General features: G+C 38.0%; 1 protein-coding gene across 2 annotated transcripts in view; it reads right to left on the reverse strand.

Annotated features, from left to right (window-relative positions):
• The window catches only part of SLC7A2 (solute carrier family 7 member 2), a 106299-nt gene that overhangs the window by 24355 nt on the left and 64396 nt on the right, over positions 1-17548 (reverse strand). For both annotated transcript variants that reach the window (XM_073341919.2, XM_073341918.2), the window contains exons 2-3: positions 6535-6923; positions 4909-5064 (exon numbers count right to left, since the gene is read on the reverse strand). In XM_073341919.2, the coding sequence (XP_073198020.1) occupies positions 4909-5064; positions 6535-6910 (532 nt within the window). In that variant the 5' untranslated portion in view covers positions 6911-6923. The remainder of the gene's footprint in view (positions 1-4908; positions 5065-6534; positions 6924-17548) is intronic.

Below are 17548 nucleotides of genomic sequence, written 5' to 3' on the forward strand. Positions count from 1 at the left end.
GTCCGTAATTATTTGAATTCTCTGTCTACAGTACACATGGTTCAGGAACTGGCACCATGCTGACTTTTAGATTCTCATGTAGAATAGTAAAAAAAAATTAAATTTAGAATTTTTGATTTAAAAAAGTCAAACGTTTTAAATGCATGTTTTTTCTTCCATGTTTTGACCAGTTCTAATCTAATGTTATCAATGCACATCCCAAAGCTGTCCCTAATTCCTAGAATAATGGGTCTAGAATAATAGTGGTTTTCAACCTTTTTTTCATTTGTGGACCCCTAAAACATTTTGAATGGAGGTGCGGACTCCTTTGGAAATCTTAGACATAGTCTGCAGACCCCCAGGTATCCATGGACCACAGGCTGAAAACTACTGATACAGATTATTAAAATAATTAAAGGACAAGCATCTATTTAGCTCCTAAACAACTTTGATTTAGAGAGTTTCTTGATCTTTTGTATTCTTGTGCAAATCAGGATATAAAATAAATGTATTTCTACATAGCAGACTACTTTATTTGCACAATCTGAACATTTTCCAAGGGAGCCCCTGCTGTGAAGTTAGACGGGAGACAGTTGAAGCCTGGTCTGTAGTTTAGCAGAATACAAGATGACAAATTGGGATGGGGAAACATGAAATACAGTAGAAAAATCTCACACCATTTCTCTGTGAAAAAAAGTATTTCCAATAATGCCACACCTATATGCTTCCCCTCATTATTTAGAGATTAATTCTGAAAATTTTAAGCCTATCAAGATAATGTCTAAATAAAATTTCTGATTCTGTTAATGCAACATAAGACACATTCTCAGAAACTATGGAACTATCATAAGAGCTACTCAAGTTTTCTTTGTTGGTGGTATTTTTATTGGCAGAAGAAGTAAATTGTTTTGTAGACCTTTAAATCTCCCTCTTACCCCAACCCTCCTAGAAAGGAGTTTCTCAATGGACCTAAAATGATATGAAATCCAGCATGCAAAATGTCTTAAAAATGAATCTCCATCTGTAGAAAGAAAACATGAAGGAACAGGTTTCCATGGACTATTCATTTGGACAATAAAAATAAAAATGTGTGAGTGGGGATCTTCACAAACTTCTCCTGCTCCCACTGAAGGCCATTCTCACCGATAGGAGACCTGGGCAATTGTCTAGTGTGCTATAAAGTAGAGTGTGATATTCTCCATGAAACACCTGTCACTTTGACACTCCCAGTGCTGTAGCTTTGCTTAGCACTGAAACCAGTGAGCTGTGTCTGGCACTACCCAAACTGCAGGACACCCCCGATTCGACTCTTCCTCCTCCTCTCTCACTGGCAGAGATCTGCAAAGTTATTTTATGGCTGGTTCAGCTGTACTGGGGAAAGTGACTTGAGGGCAGAAGAGGAAACGAATGGAGAGGGAAAGGGAAGGAGAGAAGTGATGTCTTAAACAAGGAGAATGACAACAGGGTTTGGAAGAACAGAAAACACAGAGAGAGAACACAAATGAAAAGGGGACTAGACAGAAAGAAAAACAATGGTCTGGCAGCTACTACCTAAATTTAAGAAGCAATGCTTTCTGATTGATTGACAACAACTGGGGAGGCCCACTTCAGATAAAGAATGGTAAGACAACAGAAGAAAATATAGATAAGTGGAAAAATTAAAAAAATAAAACAAAAAATCCAGGCATCATTCTTTTCATCTTTGAAACTCTCTCAAATTAAAGACTTTTCCAGAATTTGTCTTTCTCTGCAGTAGATGGCCATCATCCAAGTTAGGATTATTATTGCTACTAATTAAGTTTCTTCTCTTTCCATTTCTCACACTCTCTTGTCTTCCCCATTTCAGGCTCAATCAGTTGTACTGATTGATTTCCACTGCACTCCCTAAGATGCTAAAATGACCAATTAAAAAAAATGGATTCTAGAAATTTTTCCCTACCAGAGCCATCAAATCTGGGACAGCCAACTGCCAGCAGCTGGAACTGTACATGTATTAAAAGGGAGCCCAAATTTCTTGTCTTTTTGAGAGTTTTTTGACCACAAGACAGCCCTGATTCTCACTACTAACGTTCACTAGATGAACAATTCCTAGAAGATGGAAGGAAGGAGGAAGCTATCCAATACTGTCACAAACTGTGTAAACATAAAATTGGTATTCTCGACATTTTTAGCTGTTACAAACAATGTGATTTTGCTTTTTCCTGTTACTCTGGATAAATAAAAAGGCAGATAATATTTTATCTACCAGGGTTAAAGGTCTGGAATTATTACTCCAGACTTCTCGTTAGATTTTTTTTTAATATGGTTGTCTTTTTTTCCCCCTCCCTTTTCCCCTGCCCCTTCTTCTTCATCATCTTCTTCCTCTTCCAGGACCCAAACTGTAATCTTTCCTCCAGGCCATACTCCTTTGGCAATGTCATAGTAAGAGAATAAAAACTGAACTGTAAATGCAACTGTCTGATTTCCATTCCGTAGAGCAGCAGCCAGGATGGCTAGTGTCTGCTCAGAAGGGAAAAGTAGCCCTTTTGCTAGTGGCCACAGAGTACTGCCTAAGCATTCTCTAGCAGTTCTCTTCTCAGCAGCAGCCTGCATGTCTTTTGAACCAATTCAATCACCCGAATATAACATAGCTCAAAAGAATGAAATCTGATAGGGGGATTTTGAGCATGCTAAGTGGGCTTCAGTGTCTAAATGAAGTTCTTGGCTATTCCCTAACAGAAATTCAACTGGAAAAGAATTTTCATGAGACTGTACCAATTGTAACAACTAATTTGAAACAAAAAGAGATGCATATAATTTTAAAAATAGGTTATTAGCTTGTTAAATCTACAGAAATTCACTGTACACAACTGGCAACAAGAGGTACCGGTAGTTGAGTGGGAAGAAATAACCTTATGATTTAGTGTTCTGTAAATACTCATCTTTATTTATTTCCTCAGCTTCATTGTCAGACCAAACCTCTGTTTTCTTCCTAATGACCAAATTTCATTTTAAATTTGCAAAGAAAATTACTCCTATAAAATGTATATACAAAGAAAAGGGGGAATTTCTTAGGGCCAGGTGATCTAAATAGTAAATGTGCCAATAAATGGCTAAATGACACTTAATGATATTCAGACAATGATTGTCATCCTATTACCTCCATTGCAGTCTGACTCCATAATGCTGCAATTCCAATAACTGCTGATAATGTTAGTAATTCACAATCAAAGAAAAAACATTTACAAGACTCATAGGATTGTGCACTCAAAATTATTGCTGCTTGAAAATTAGCCCCAATTAGTTTCCAAAGTGAAACTATCCTTTTCTCAGAGCTCTGCTTCATTTTTTGCTGCTTGCTTATGGCAGAGGCAAATATGCTGCTGTTCACTTTTGTCAACAACCTCACAAACTTCTGGGTAAAATTTCCAAAAATACTTAATTGATTTAGGAGACAAAGCTCAGTGAGACTTAAGCTTCTAAGTGCCTAAGTCTCTGTTGAAAACAGGACGTAGGCACTTTTGAAAATGTTATCTTCTGCCATCTTTTATTAAAAGTAAATAATGAATAAAACAGAGCGCATTAATGCATCAAAAATGCATGTTTACCCACATAAGCAAAATCCTGACATTACTGTAACCTTTATCCTCTCTTCCCTCTACATTATTCTTATTTTTTTAGGCCTGGTCTACATGAGAAAGTTTCACCAGTCATGCCACCCTGTGCAGACACTCTTATTCTAGTCTGAGAATAAAAGTGTCCTCACTGGGGATTATAGCAATTTTATAACTTTATAACCAATTTATAGTCTAATTTTCCTGTGGAGACAAGCTCTTAGTTGATTGGTTGGGTCAGGTATCTATTTCGACTGGTAACTCTTCAGGGCATGGGCTGAGTCATCTATCTATCAAGTATCTAGCATTCTTTTGATGCAAATAAATAATAACAAATACTACCATTCTAAATATGCATACTGTTTCATATTCTGCATCACCAAAACATGAGTGACTTTTACTTATGCAGAACAGCCACTCTGAATGTAAAAACTAGCCGTGTTTATTTTCATTTCTGAGGGAACCAGATCCCCATGGAAACAAACTATGGTTAATAGTTTAGTTGTCTGGTGCCAGTGGCTGGGATTTCCTATTGTAAAGTGATGCATTAGTAAAGATGTAATCGAAATAAAATTATTTATTGTTGTCAAAAGCAAAAATCCAGTTAATTTTACCAAAGCTCACTGTTATCAAGGAGTATCGGAAAATAAAGTAGTAACCGAACAGCATGCAGAAACAACCTATCCATTCTGCACGCTCAGAGTGCTGAAGGTTCACATTGGATGGATGGATGGACTGTGCTTGTGTCTTGGAGTTGCCTGTTAGCTGACACAAATTCTAGCCTGTATAATTCTTTTGAAGACTGGAAGTGGGAAAAAGTTAAGTTGTACTAAGGAAATAGCTTGTGAGGAAAGGATTAAATGAAAAGTTAAGTCAAATATCCACCAAGAAACAATGCTTGGTTTGTGGGCAGTACATTATAACACTGAATCACAAAGTTTAAGATTGTGATATTGCTGAAAATATCCACTGCCTTTAGAGCAACCAAAAAGAAAAAATACAAATGCTGTCTAACTATTCTTTTATTGTCCTTTCTACATTATGGATTTTACACAAAAGCTCTCATAGCTGATTACCTCATGACTTAGATGAAGTTAAAAAAATGTGTGTATATATTTGCTTCTGATTTATAGAGCCACTATATCAATGCTCTCTATGCATTTATATTTCTCTAAAATATAAACAGTATCTTGATAAGAGAAAACATTAGAACTATAATTCATCCTTTTTTATTGCTTGTATAAAGATAGTCGCAAAATCTGTTCCCTGCCTCCAATACATTCTCTATTATTAGTCACCATGACATTCCTAACATAAAGAGATTTCTATTTCTTACCTGCCAGAAGCAATATCAGACATACTGCAAAAAAGTCTGGATACTCTGCTAGACCAGAAAAATCCATTCTGAAGTAGGTTCTGAAAAACTGACCAATTTGTTTTCCAAGAAGTTCATCAAAGGTGCCACTCCACGCTCTTGCAACACTGGATGTACCTTCATAAAATACCCCCCAAAAAATAGGATTTTGTACAAACACGATCATACAACAGTTAGTACTATAGAAAGAACATGTTGCTATTTGTATTTAGAAAGATACAATTATTGTTAAACAAGTGGGCTTTTTCTCCATAGATTTTATTATAGCAATTCATATCTACAAAATTATAGTATAATATATTAAGCTACAGTAACCATATCCCAATTTACTGCATTAGAAAAGTTCAAGTAAACTCTTCTATAATAGCTAACTTTGATAGCATAATAATCAATAATAATTTTTCATTTAGAGTACTTTTCATTATATTAGTTCATTATATTATATTTTTATTTAATCCCAAAACATTCTGCAAATTTCAACTGATATAAAATTAACTTCCCTCCTTGCTAGAGTGCAGCCACTTATAAGGTGAAACACGATATGTCTTTAGCAATGCACAGTAATACCACACAACAGTTTAGGACAGGAGGTGAAGAATAGTTTTTCGAGCTGGAATTACAGAAGTTTAATTAGGCAGAATGAAATTGCCGGAGTTTGAATTTACCCAGCATGCAAAGGTTAATCCCCAACCCTTGAAAAAACGCTACAAAACCACAAGCAATCAAGACCACATTTTTCTATCAATCTCAAAAAGCAACATCCCCATCAGCAGAGTGTCCCCTAATACAATACTTGGATGTACTGGGTGAGTTGTGACATAAGCCATGGTCTTGCAATTGAACCTGCACATGTGGATATGTGCACCCACACAGTACATCATTAACTTAATTGACTCTTAATTGACGCTGTGCAGTTGCACGATCACTTTGTTCTGGAAGGAAGCATGATACTTGAGTCACAAATATCACTTCTTCCCTTCTTCCTGACTTACCAAGGTGTCTCTCTGAATCTCTCCCATCCAAACACTGACATTTCCTAGTTCCAGCTAGATTCACATACAGTGGGCTATCAGCCCAAAGCTGGTATGTCTGCAGGACACTACATCGTTGATGGAGTTACATCAATTGATACTTATATTTCATGATTTGTTTTCAAGTGTAGTTCTACACTGATGGCACCGTCCCTAGATCTACTTCCTGTTTGTATCCAGAGACATTTACACTTACTGCTTTTACTCCAACTAGCACTGCAGAGCCAACACAGCAATGAGAACTGAATTAGATTCTATTTCTTCTTTTGCATCATCAACAGAATTGTTTGCCACTATTTTCCAATTAGGTACACTTACTTAAGCTGTTGAAGAGAACGGATTTGCAAAGACATCACAAAGTACCTATTTTGGCTTGAAGAAACTTTATTACAGGGGATGATGCATGAGAGGGAAATAACCCAGCTTGACTATCAGATACCAGGGTGTGTCTGAAGTAGTAGCAGTTAAGAAAAAAGAAAGAAAGAGCCCAAACCTAAATTTTAGTTTTAGTTTTCCCAGTCACCCCGTCAGTTTTACACTGGTCTACCAAACTTACCTATAACGTATGATAAAATGAGATTCCAGCCAGTGATAAAAGCCCACAGTTCACCAACAGTTACGTAAGTATACAAATATGCAGAACCAGTCTTGGGAACACGAGCACCAAACTCAGCATAGCAAAGACCTGCCATCACAGATGCCAAGGCAGCAATGAGGAAAGAAATAACAATACTAGGTCCAGAATCTGCTTTTGCGACTTCTCCAGCAAGTACGTAAACACCAGCACCAAGAGTGCTTCCCACTCCCAGAGCTATAAGGTCCACAGTGGATAAACATCGGCATAACTTGGAATCTTCAAGACTGTCCACAGAGACAATTTTTCTTCGCAACAGACACCGAACAAATGACAGAACTGGTCCACAGGGTATCATTTTGGATGAGGAACTGGAAATATAAAATAGGTCATTAAAAAACATAGAAGGTATAATATAAACAAACAGTCACAATTTAACCTTCCAAAAGTCACTTTACTGATGGATAATAAATTTTGCATTTAAACAAAATTGTGGGTCATTAGCAATAAATAGTTTATACAGAAATGTCTCCCTACCACCTCTTTTCATTGCTTTGTTAGACTCCGTTTACTTTCTGACTTAGCTGACTGACTGGAAATGTAAAATATACTATATGACAACTGATTGTGATTACAGTTTAAAAAAAACTCGAAGATGAGAGTCTGCAAGCTAATAAAAACACTTTAGAAAGATTCTGTGGTGACACACAAAAGATACTACAGGCGGTTGGGTATCTAAAGACAAGGAGAAAGATGGTTAAAGAAATATGAATTGTCTGAATGTGACTCAACATACCTCCTTACAAGACACGATCACATTCATGCATGTATCCTGTTCCATGAAAGTAAACAGAATTACAGTGATTTCTCAATAAAACAGAAGAGATAGCAAACTTACCCCACTTTTGTTTTCAGCTTACACACTCTTTTCAGAAAATTTTCATCATATTTAAAACTTAACATATGGTAAAACAAGAACAAATAACATAATTTTATTATTGATGGCTTGCCCTCAACCTTCCCTACAACAGAACCAAAGCGGACAGCTACTACCATATCATACAACCTGTAAGCTGCTTTACCAATGACATAATTAGGAGAAGGAGCAGCACCAATATACCTAAGGATTTTGTATTTTCAGATTCCAAATAGAACTCTTTTATAAAAACTATTTTGATGGAGCCAGAGCAATGCATGATTAGATTCATACCACATGGAATTTGCTTTTAGAGTTCTCTTTAGTGAAAGCGGTTTAATGTCAATTTTTGGAAGGCTTGTTTCTCTCCCTTCTTCTATCAACAGCATCCCAAAAAGTAATTAATTCTGGAATATGACCAAAGAATTTAACCTTGTAATTATCTAAAGAAGATTTAAAAAACACAATAAAAATGTTCATTTACCATATAGTAACTGTGCTTCTTCAAGATGTTGTGGTCAGATCACACTGCAGGTTTGCGTGCACGAGATTGGATTGTTTTGAATAGCAATGTCCGTTGGTGCCATGCACCTGCCCTGTCCTCCTCATGCTCCTGTGCCTGGACATTAAAGGTGGAGCAGCTCCAAGCCTCCCTCCATTCCCTCACAATTCAAAGTCCTTGTTGCTGAGAACTCCAAAAACAGAAAAGTGCAGGTTGTGGGGATCTCAAAAACCAGTTACTGTAGGGTATATAGCCATTCTCTCTACAAGAACATGTCAATGTGGATCTCACTACAAGTAACTGGAAGGCTGTATCCCCTCAGGATGGTGGGAACAAGGTGTATCAGTTAAATACTGGTTGTAGTTTGGTATCCTGAATTTGACATCTGCTCTACCCAGGAGTGTCAGAACCCTGGTAGAAGTGGGAGTGCCATGAGGTCCTGCCCCCTGCTCCTCTCATCCCCCCGAGGCCTTGCCCCCGAGCCAGGCAGGAAGCCAGAGCTAGGCCGTGTTAAGACCTTCCACCTGCCATGGGCAGGGGGCCAGGGGGCCCAAGAGCAGTCCATAGCCAGTGTCCCCTCCCCAGGGCAGGTGGAGGTCCAGGGCTCCCCACAGTGGCCTGTGCTTCCTGGGCAGCTCTTACACCCAGCTCCAAATTCCAGCCTGGCCAGGGAGTGGGGCCTCCTGGGGAAGAGATGCAACAGGGGCGGGGCCACAGAGAGGGGCTGGGCCTTGTGGCGAAGGGGGTTAACGCCCACCTTAGCTCACCCCACCGGGAAGAGGTTGGTACTGATGGCAGGAGCTGTGCTTCACGGTGTGAAAGCTGATCACCTTATCACCGCTCCACGCCTGCCCAAGGCTTACAGCTTGGGGGGCAATGCAGCCCCCTGCCCGAAACTACACCCATGTTTAAAAGTGGGTGAGCATGGCCCCTCTGGCTTCTCCAGTTCCAGCACCCCTGGCTTTACCCACTAAGTCCAGTGCATAATGCTTGATAAAGGTCAGTGGATTACTCCATGTTGTTGCCTGGCAGCTCTCAGAAATTGGCACATTTCTGAAGGAGGCAGAGGATGTTGTTGAATGGGAAAGGTACAGCAGAGTTCAAGCAGCAAGACTCAGCAACCAGCTGGTAAGTTGGCAAGAGACACTGTGATATCAATTTTGGTATCCTCTGCAAGAAGGCTTGACCTTTAGAATGCCTGGATGTGGCTATAAACAGATGGGATGATGGTTTTTGGCAATGTAATAAAGCAGCATCCTGGGCATATGTAGTGTGTGTAATTTCTTTACTTCCTGTGCCAAATGTGGCTTCAGGAAGAAAACTGGCAGGCTGGTCGACTGATTTAGATGAAATTCTGAGACCCCCTTAGGAATGAATGTCAGGTGAGGTATCAGCACTTCCTTGTCCCTATGGAATGTAATATAGGGGGTTCAGCTACCAACTTCCAAAACTCACTCTCACTCCTGGGTGAAGGGATCTTTGTGCAATACCATTGAGAAGGAATACACCAGCATTCAGAAGGAGGAATATATCTCCTCATTGAAGGGCATTAACATTTACTTTACCACTTTACGTAATATGTCACAGTTATCCTCACTTCGGCCGAAATCAAGATTTAATGTACAGATACAAAATTACGAAGTTTTTGGAGATATGTTTTATTAAAGAATCAGATAATTATCAGACATCCGGCAACACTGCAGACTGCTCCCACCCTTGTACCAAGGTTAGGCAAGTATGTACTCGTGTAGATTAGTTAGATTAGTATGTGTTGATACTCCTTTTGTAAGGGTTGATCAATGAGACGTGCTGAGTGCTGCAATTACGGAAAAATGTGACGCAAGACGCAACATTTAAGGTATCACAAACAGGTATATTGCAAAAAAAAATAATGTTTTTGTTTATTGATATATGAAGATATCACAAGAGATATTAACCACTTAAGCTCATTTCTCACACGGGCTCCCGTTACCGGTACATTTGTTCATTTGTACATGCTTCCATATCACTCTGGAGGACTTATTTTATATGTCATCTGTTCAACGGTCTTTTGGTAGCGTTGTTTGTAATTTTAAATTTACTGAAAAAGTCGCGTGCAGCAGGCATATAAATATACAGTAAACATTTTTGCATAAATTAGGAGTGATTTTTGTGATATATCCAGAGTGATTGGAAAATGTCCAACACAACTTTGGGGGTGAATCCTTAGGTCATTTTAAGAAAAAACATTTCTGTGAACATGTGTCCTAAAATTCTTCCTAAGGGAGCTACAGTCCCTTCAAGGAGGTGACGAAAAGTTAATTTCTGATTAATATCTCAAAAACGCTTTAATATAAAGTAATGAAATTATGTCTGTGTCTAAGCATTAGTATGTGCTACCATATTACATCATCCAAAATTATTTAAACCATAGGCGTCCTAAATGGCGGTTGGTCATTTTTATTTCATATTTCAAGAAAGGCTTGTCGTCGACTGCCCCTGGCTATGAGCGGTAATATTATGTTCCATAATAAGTTAAGAATTTTTGGTTATTATTTATTATTACGTTTAAAATTTATGGTTTCAAAGTTGAAAAATAAGTAATAAGTAAAATTGTTTGTATCATTCTAAGCATCTAAGCAGATTAAAATTTTTAAACAGTTTTCTCGAAAATGGTTAATTACACAAAATAAATTAAGAGTACCATTTTAATGCATGTTTTAGCATTAAATCGTATTCCAGGGTCGTATCTGTTAAATAGTCAAAGATTTAAAAAATATTAAATAAAATTGGCCCAGTCCCCCTAGTTCACGACGCCTGTAGTTTAAATCATTTTATTTGAATGATGTTGTATGATAGAACATTGGAAATAAACTTTAATGGGAAAGTGGATTCAAATTGCAAGCACAGTCCTTTTAGTAAAGACAGCAAATTTTTGGAAATACGTTTTTCCTTCATCAGGCTGGAAACATTATACAAGATAGAACCCATTATTTGCTCTACCTTGTATTATCTATTCAGGCTGATGAAGCAAAAACATATTTCTGAAAATTTGCTCTCTTTACTAAAAGGACTGTGCTTGCAATTTGAATCCGCTTTCCCATTAAAGTTTATTTTCAACCTTGTAACATGTAGCCTCGTTACTTCCCAACAATTAATGTTGTAGAACAGCGATAGCACGTACTAACGCTACGGCACTTACCAAATTTCATTGACATATCTATATTAAAGCGTTTTTGAGATATTAATTAAAAACTTGGGAAATATTTCAAATATTTTACTGCAAAATTTCATAAGAAAAAGTAACTTGCAATTTATAAATAAAAATTTATATTAATTATGTACATTAAAATACTTCTTACTTCATTAAAACTGCAAGAAACATTTAAAAAATTAAAATATACTTTAATAATAATTTTGTGTAAAAAGAAAAGGCGATCATTTTTGTCCAGAAAATCCAAAATAAATTTGAAGTACCTTAAGTGGTTAAGATATCACAAGCAGGTACGTTATTAAAAAATGTAATGCTTTTGTTCATTGCTTTTTGAAGATCATAACAAGAAACATTTGGATGCGGTAGCAGCACATGAAGATTTGGCCGTGGCTTCAACAAAAAATCAAATCTGCCCCCCATGATTGAAAGCCGATTTACGGAAAAGGATCTCAACGACGTCTTTAGTTTTGAATTTGAAAAGCCCAAATTTGGGCTTTTGGGAAAAGCAAAGAAGAAATCAGCAACGTGCAAGCTGGAAGAGGAAGCGAATGGCAAGCTCAAACCATGTAGCTTCAAGACAAGTGAAGCAAGTGCCATGAAAAGTTTCAACCATTGGCGGCATGTAAAACGTAACCTCCTGGAAACAATGCGGCTCTGGTTACAAGAAAGGACTAGGAAGATGAGTCAAAACAGAAAGCTGACATGGCTAAACAACGTTCATCTGGCTCTTTGAAAACTCCTGGAGAAAAGATTGTTTGTGGAGCTTCATCTGAAAAGAAACCCAAAATTAAGCAAACAAAACTTGACTCATATTTGAAGTCCTCAAAGGTTATAGTCACCATGGATGCCAATACTTTCCGGGAAGGTCTGATGGAAATAGTTTGCTTGAGTTCAACACCACTCACTACCTTCAGGCTAAAGAACAAAGGATTCCAAAAATTGCAGGTGAAATGGGTTGGCAGCTTGGCGTTTTGACGGGGCATGATGCGGTTCATCATTTAGCTATCAGCACAGCTGAGTCTCGTCACGAAGAGCTCAAGAAAGCTTTGGAGCAAAAATTGTGCAACCTGAAAATGGATGCGGCAACCTGTGGAAAAAGAAATTTCCTTGCAATCAATGCTCAGTACTATGAAGAAGGAAAAGATAAATCTGTGGTAAAAACCTTGGACATAATTGACACTGAAGGACGTCACAATTCTTCGTACATGAAAAGTCAAGTAAAAGCTATTTCAGAAAAATTTGGGATCAGTGAAATGCAAGTGCTGAGCATCTGCATTGACAATGCAGCAAACATAATGTGTACCGTCAAAAATTTCAGCAAGGACAATGAAACCATTTCTACCTCTGAGAACAGGGATGTGGACAGAATTGAAGCTATTTTGCCTGATGAAGGAACTAAAGGAATGGATGAAATCGAACTCAACATGGATGCTGCTGCGCAATGGGTTAATGACCCTAGCCTCATACTTCCAACACAGCTTCATGAGGATGACTCAAAAGTCCAACTGATGACGTGTGGTATTCACACTCTTCAGTTGGCAATTTGGGATGGACTGAACAAAGAACATGAAAAGAAATTTCTGGCAAAAATTCGACAAGTCGTTGTCAAACTACAAACCCCAAGTATTCGAAGTGTTCTGCTTGATCTACATGGGGTAACTCAATCATTGGATACCGTGACTCACTAGGATTCAACATTTGCGATGATTGATCGGCTTCTCGTTTTTCAATCTTACTGTGAACAAGTGGCTGCTGCTGGAACAAGAGAACTCAAGTTAACAAAAGCTGAATGGGATGAAGTGAAGAACCAACGAGACCTCTTGGCAAAGCCAAACCAAACAACCGTGAATCTTCAAGCTGTCAGTGTAACCCCAAGAGTTTTAATGAAGGAATGGCAGAAACTGTCAAAATTCTTGCAAGAAAATGGTGGACAAATTGCAAAAGGAATTCTATCCTCCATGCAGAAATGTGAAAAGAAGCTTTTTGACAATATTCATTTCCTTGCTGGAGTTTATTTTGACCCATGGTATCGGATTCTTCTTACCTCAAGGGAAATACCAAAGGCAAAAGAGGGGCTCCTTGATATTGCTCGACGACTTGAAAAACAAAATCTATTGCTACATTTGAACTCTGCGAAAGAGGTTGAAGAAAATGAAACACAACAAAAGTAATCATCAACAACTGAATCTGCGGTTACAGAAAGTTCACATCCTTCAGAAATAGCAGGCTGTTCTCAAACTTCTGTCTCTACTCTGAACTTGTTCGAGCGTCCATCCCTGAGATGTCTTCAACCATCACAGGGAAATGGAGATAACTCAAGCATCAATTCTTCAGAAGATGACGCCTTCGAAAAGGAATTGGATAAACAAGAAAGACACTGGCGAGTTTCTGTGATTCAAAATTGTAATGAAGCATTATTCGAGAGAAACTTTTGGGAAGATTGTGAGGCGATGGAGTCTATTGGTAGGCTAAAAGTTAAGTCTGTTTTTGAGGCCATTCACACCTACCCACACCGCATTCAGGCTGCCTGTAGAATTGCTTTGAGCATGCCAACAACTCAAGCTAGTGTAGAGTGACTGTTTTCGGCTTTAAAGTTAATTTTAAATGATTTGCGGCAGGCTATGAAAGACGATTTGATTGCTGCAATAATTTTTTTACAGAATGAATTATGAATGATTCTAGTTTGTATCACTGTTGATGACATTTAAATTGTTTTAAAAGTCTGAATAAAAATAATGTTTTTCAAAATTACAGTATGCTCTTTTTTATTTAGTTAAAAATTAATTTGAGTCGGAGTGCGGAGCAGAGCCGGAGCAGAGCTGGAGCAGTCACTATTGGTGCCGAAGTGGAGCTGGAGTGGAGCAATTCAAAAATTTGATTGCTCCAAATCCCTGCGTTGAACACATGCTGAGTACCCTGAAGCCTATTTCTGTAGCCTTGAACAAAATGCAGGGAAATAGCTGACTCTGTTGAAATGTGGAAGGAAATGAGTGAGATCTTAAAAAGAGAAATATGCAATGACAGAGTTAAATTACAAGCATTAAAAAACAAATGGGACAAATACTATCTCCCATTCATTTTCTTGCAAATATTCTCAATACTCGGTACTAGGGTCAAACCTTAACTGCTGAAGACGAGGAGCTGGCTATGACATGGACATCCAGAAAGCATCCCTCCATAATGCCAACTATAATACACTTCAGAGCTAAGGGTGAACCATTCAAGAAATACATGTTTGCTGATGATGTTTTAAAGACAGTCACACCAGTGAACTGGTGGAAGTCACTTAAGCACTTGGATTCAGAGACTGTTGAAGTGATAATCTCACTTTTAACAGCAGTAGCTTCTTCTGCCAGCGTAGAAAGAATATTTTCTTCCTTTGGACTAATTCATTCCAAATTGAGAAATCCATTGGGACCTGAAAAAGCAGGAAAGCTTGTTTTTCTTTTCCAGATGATGAACAAACAGGAAAATGAAGGTGAAGACGACTGAGTTAGCTGCAGAAGCCAATATTTTAAGTTTCTCATGTTGACCTGGCTGACAAAGTCGATTTAATTTTTGGGTTTTTGTTTTTTAAATATTTCATTTAACTATTTTAGTTAAAAACAATTTTAACATAAACAAGCCTGATTTTAAAAAACTTGAATGTTTAACTAAATTCAAAAATTCATACGCTTGTTTTGTTAAAATATTATATGTTTGCTGTTGAAGAAAAAAAATCTAGAATACAGAACATTGTTGTTTTAGTTAAATGAAACAATTTAAATGTCTGTCTGGTGATGTTCTCCTCCTAATACAGCCTGACAAGAAAATCCTCCAAATATTAATGATTAACCTGTTGAACTGGAGATAGTTCACCTCCCAATGACTTCATAAATATCTGCTTCAATTACCTGTGGTAAATGAAATAACCAAACAATCATTCATATTCTGATACAGCTGTAAAACTAATCTGAAAAGTTTTCAAAATAAATCACTTAAAAATGTATAGTGTGCATCTTCTAAAAATGAAACCTACATCTACCTCTGAGTTGGGAAGAATATGTATTAAGGTTATAACAACCAACAAGAATGCACTTTTATGTAGAAATCAATGATTAAATCAAGTCTTCCTGACTAGTGTTTTAAATCAAATCCACCCTGTTCAGTACTGACTGTCACCTACTGAATCACTAATACAATCTTCTGCAGCACCCTAGCTGAAGGGTATCTCCTATCTAAGTTCTTACTTAAGCCTGCCCCGGCTTAGCATACAAGAGTAGACAAGATCACATTGGAGGCAGTATTTCGACAAGCTGATTGTGGATGACTTAAGAATTTTTCCAGCAGAAACATGTTTACCACAAGTACTATATAAATGCCATTGAGTTACACTGTAAAAGCCAAATCCCAAGCCTCCGGCAGGTGTAAAACACACATCAGTCAATCATTCACTCCTATCCAGCATCACACTGGGTTGATGCATTTTGAGAATGGGTGGTTTGATGTGGAAGAGTACACTGGGGAGCTCCAAGCCCAAAAAAGCAACCCCCGCCCCCCCTAAACAGCCCTCTGTGGAACCTGTTTTCCTTATCCTCTTTCTTCAGGCAGGGACCTAAGGAGGTTACTGAAGCCCTGGGAGGAGAGCTGCCATGGAGGGGAGAGAATGAGACCAGAATCTATCCCAGAACCCACTTCTTCCAAGTCATGTAGGAGCGGTTAGGAGGAGGCCCACCGATTCCTTTTCCAATAGATTTCTATCACAAAGAAAGGAATCCGAAGGGAAAAAAACCTCAAACACTCCAACCTGATGGTCTTTCTCCCTTTGGATAACTGCTCTGAAGTATGCCTAAGGATATGCTGTAAGAGGTCAACAGTCTCTTAAATGCTTTGCTGCTGACTGTCACACACATTTCTTTCCATGCATTATCTTCTAGGGTCCTTGGGGAAGGGGTTGGTGGCTGCATAGTTGCTATGCTGATAGCTCTGAGGGAGCATGTTTCTGGGGTCTTTTCTAAAATGGCTGTTGAAAGACCCTATCTTTTATAGAAAAGGAGTACTTGTGGCACCTTAGAGACTAACAAATTTATTTGAGCATAAGCTTTCGTGAGCTACAGCTCACTTCATCGGATAGCGAGGTGTAGCTCACAAAAGCTTATCCTCAAATAAATGAATGCATCCGATGAAGTGAGCTGTAGCTCACGAACGCTTATGCTCAAATAAATTTGTTAGTCTCTAAGGTGCCACAAGTACTCCTTTTCTTTCTGCGAATACAGACTAACATGGCTGCTACTCTGAAACCTATCTTTTATAGGATTCCAATCCCTCCCCTCCCCATCAAATGACTTCTCTGGTCAGCCTCAAACCCCATCAGGTGATCATCGGGTGCTTTGTTGCTTGGTCACCATCCATGTGGGAGTCCAGACTTGAAAAACTGGTTTACCCTGGATGACAGCCAGCTCTTTGTCCAAGGGTGCTTCCATCTGAATGGGTGATCATTAAGGTTTAACAACCATACATTATTAGCCCTCATCTAGGTACCAGATTTTCTCCTGACACCTCCAGTGTATTTCAGCTCAATATGGAGGCTACAGAACAGGCTTATAATCAAAATAGTGCTGAAAAAACAAACTGGAGTTTGTAATTTGAAAGAGAGAGAGAGAGAGAGAGAGAGAGAGAACACAAAGGGTTCATAATATCAAAAAATTCAAATTTGTACCCAGGCAGACCCCTAAACTGTCACAGTACTCATGGGATACAGAGTCCTCTTCCACAAAGTCTCCATACAGCTCTTAAATAGGTTTGACCCTTCCACAGACATGTAAAGTGTTTCAGGAATTGGTCTTAATTTTGTCGCAAAACTTCATAAATAACTGAAAAAAAATCAATAGGTGTATATGGACAGTCTGTATGCCTACAGAAAAACAATTTAATCTACATTTTATATTCTAATCTCTGCCTTCACTCTGAGAAATAAAATTTTGCTTTAAATACATAACATAAAAATTACAAATCATTCCCCTGTCTAGGGGTGTTAGAAGACACACCTTACAATTTAATTACTATCCTGTGGTAGGCTCTTGAAATACTTCATCCTGAGTTTTGCATTTTTTAAACTATAATATAAATGGCAAATGTATGTACTGTACAAAGCAAGCACTATGTGCAGTCCAAAATGTAATTTTATTGTTAACATATATGCTTAAATATTCCAGGGGGAAAGTAATTTTCAAGAGGTTTTTTGGTACCTTTATTTGTTCTTAAAACATATTTTGCTGACTTCACATTATTTACAGGACTTCATCTGATAGGCCATTTTTTAAAAAGAAAGTAGCGTTCATATCTATCAGACATGTTGTTTTACAGACCTCAATTCCCGTAGAATATTCAAAATGGAAAGAAATAT

The sequence above is a fragment of the Lepidochelys kempii genome, chromosome 4, assembly GCF_965140285.1.
Source record: "Lepidochelys kempii isolate rLepKem1 chromosome 4, rLepKem1.hap1, whole genome shotgun sequence".
NCBI lineage: Eukaryota > Metazoa > Chordata > Testudines > Cheloniidae > Lepidochelys > Lepidochelys kempii.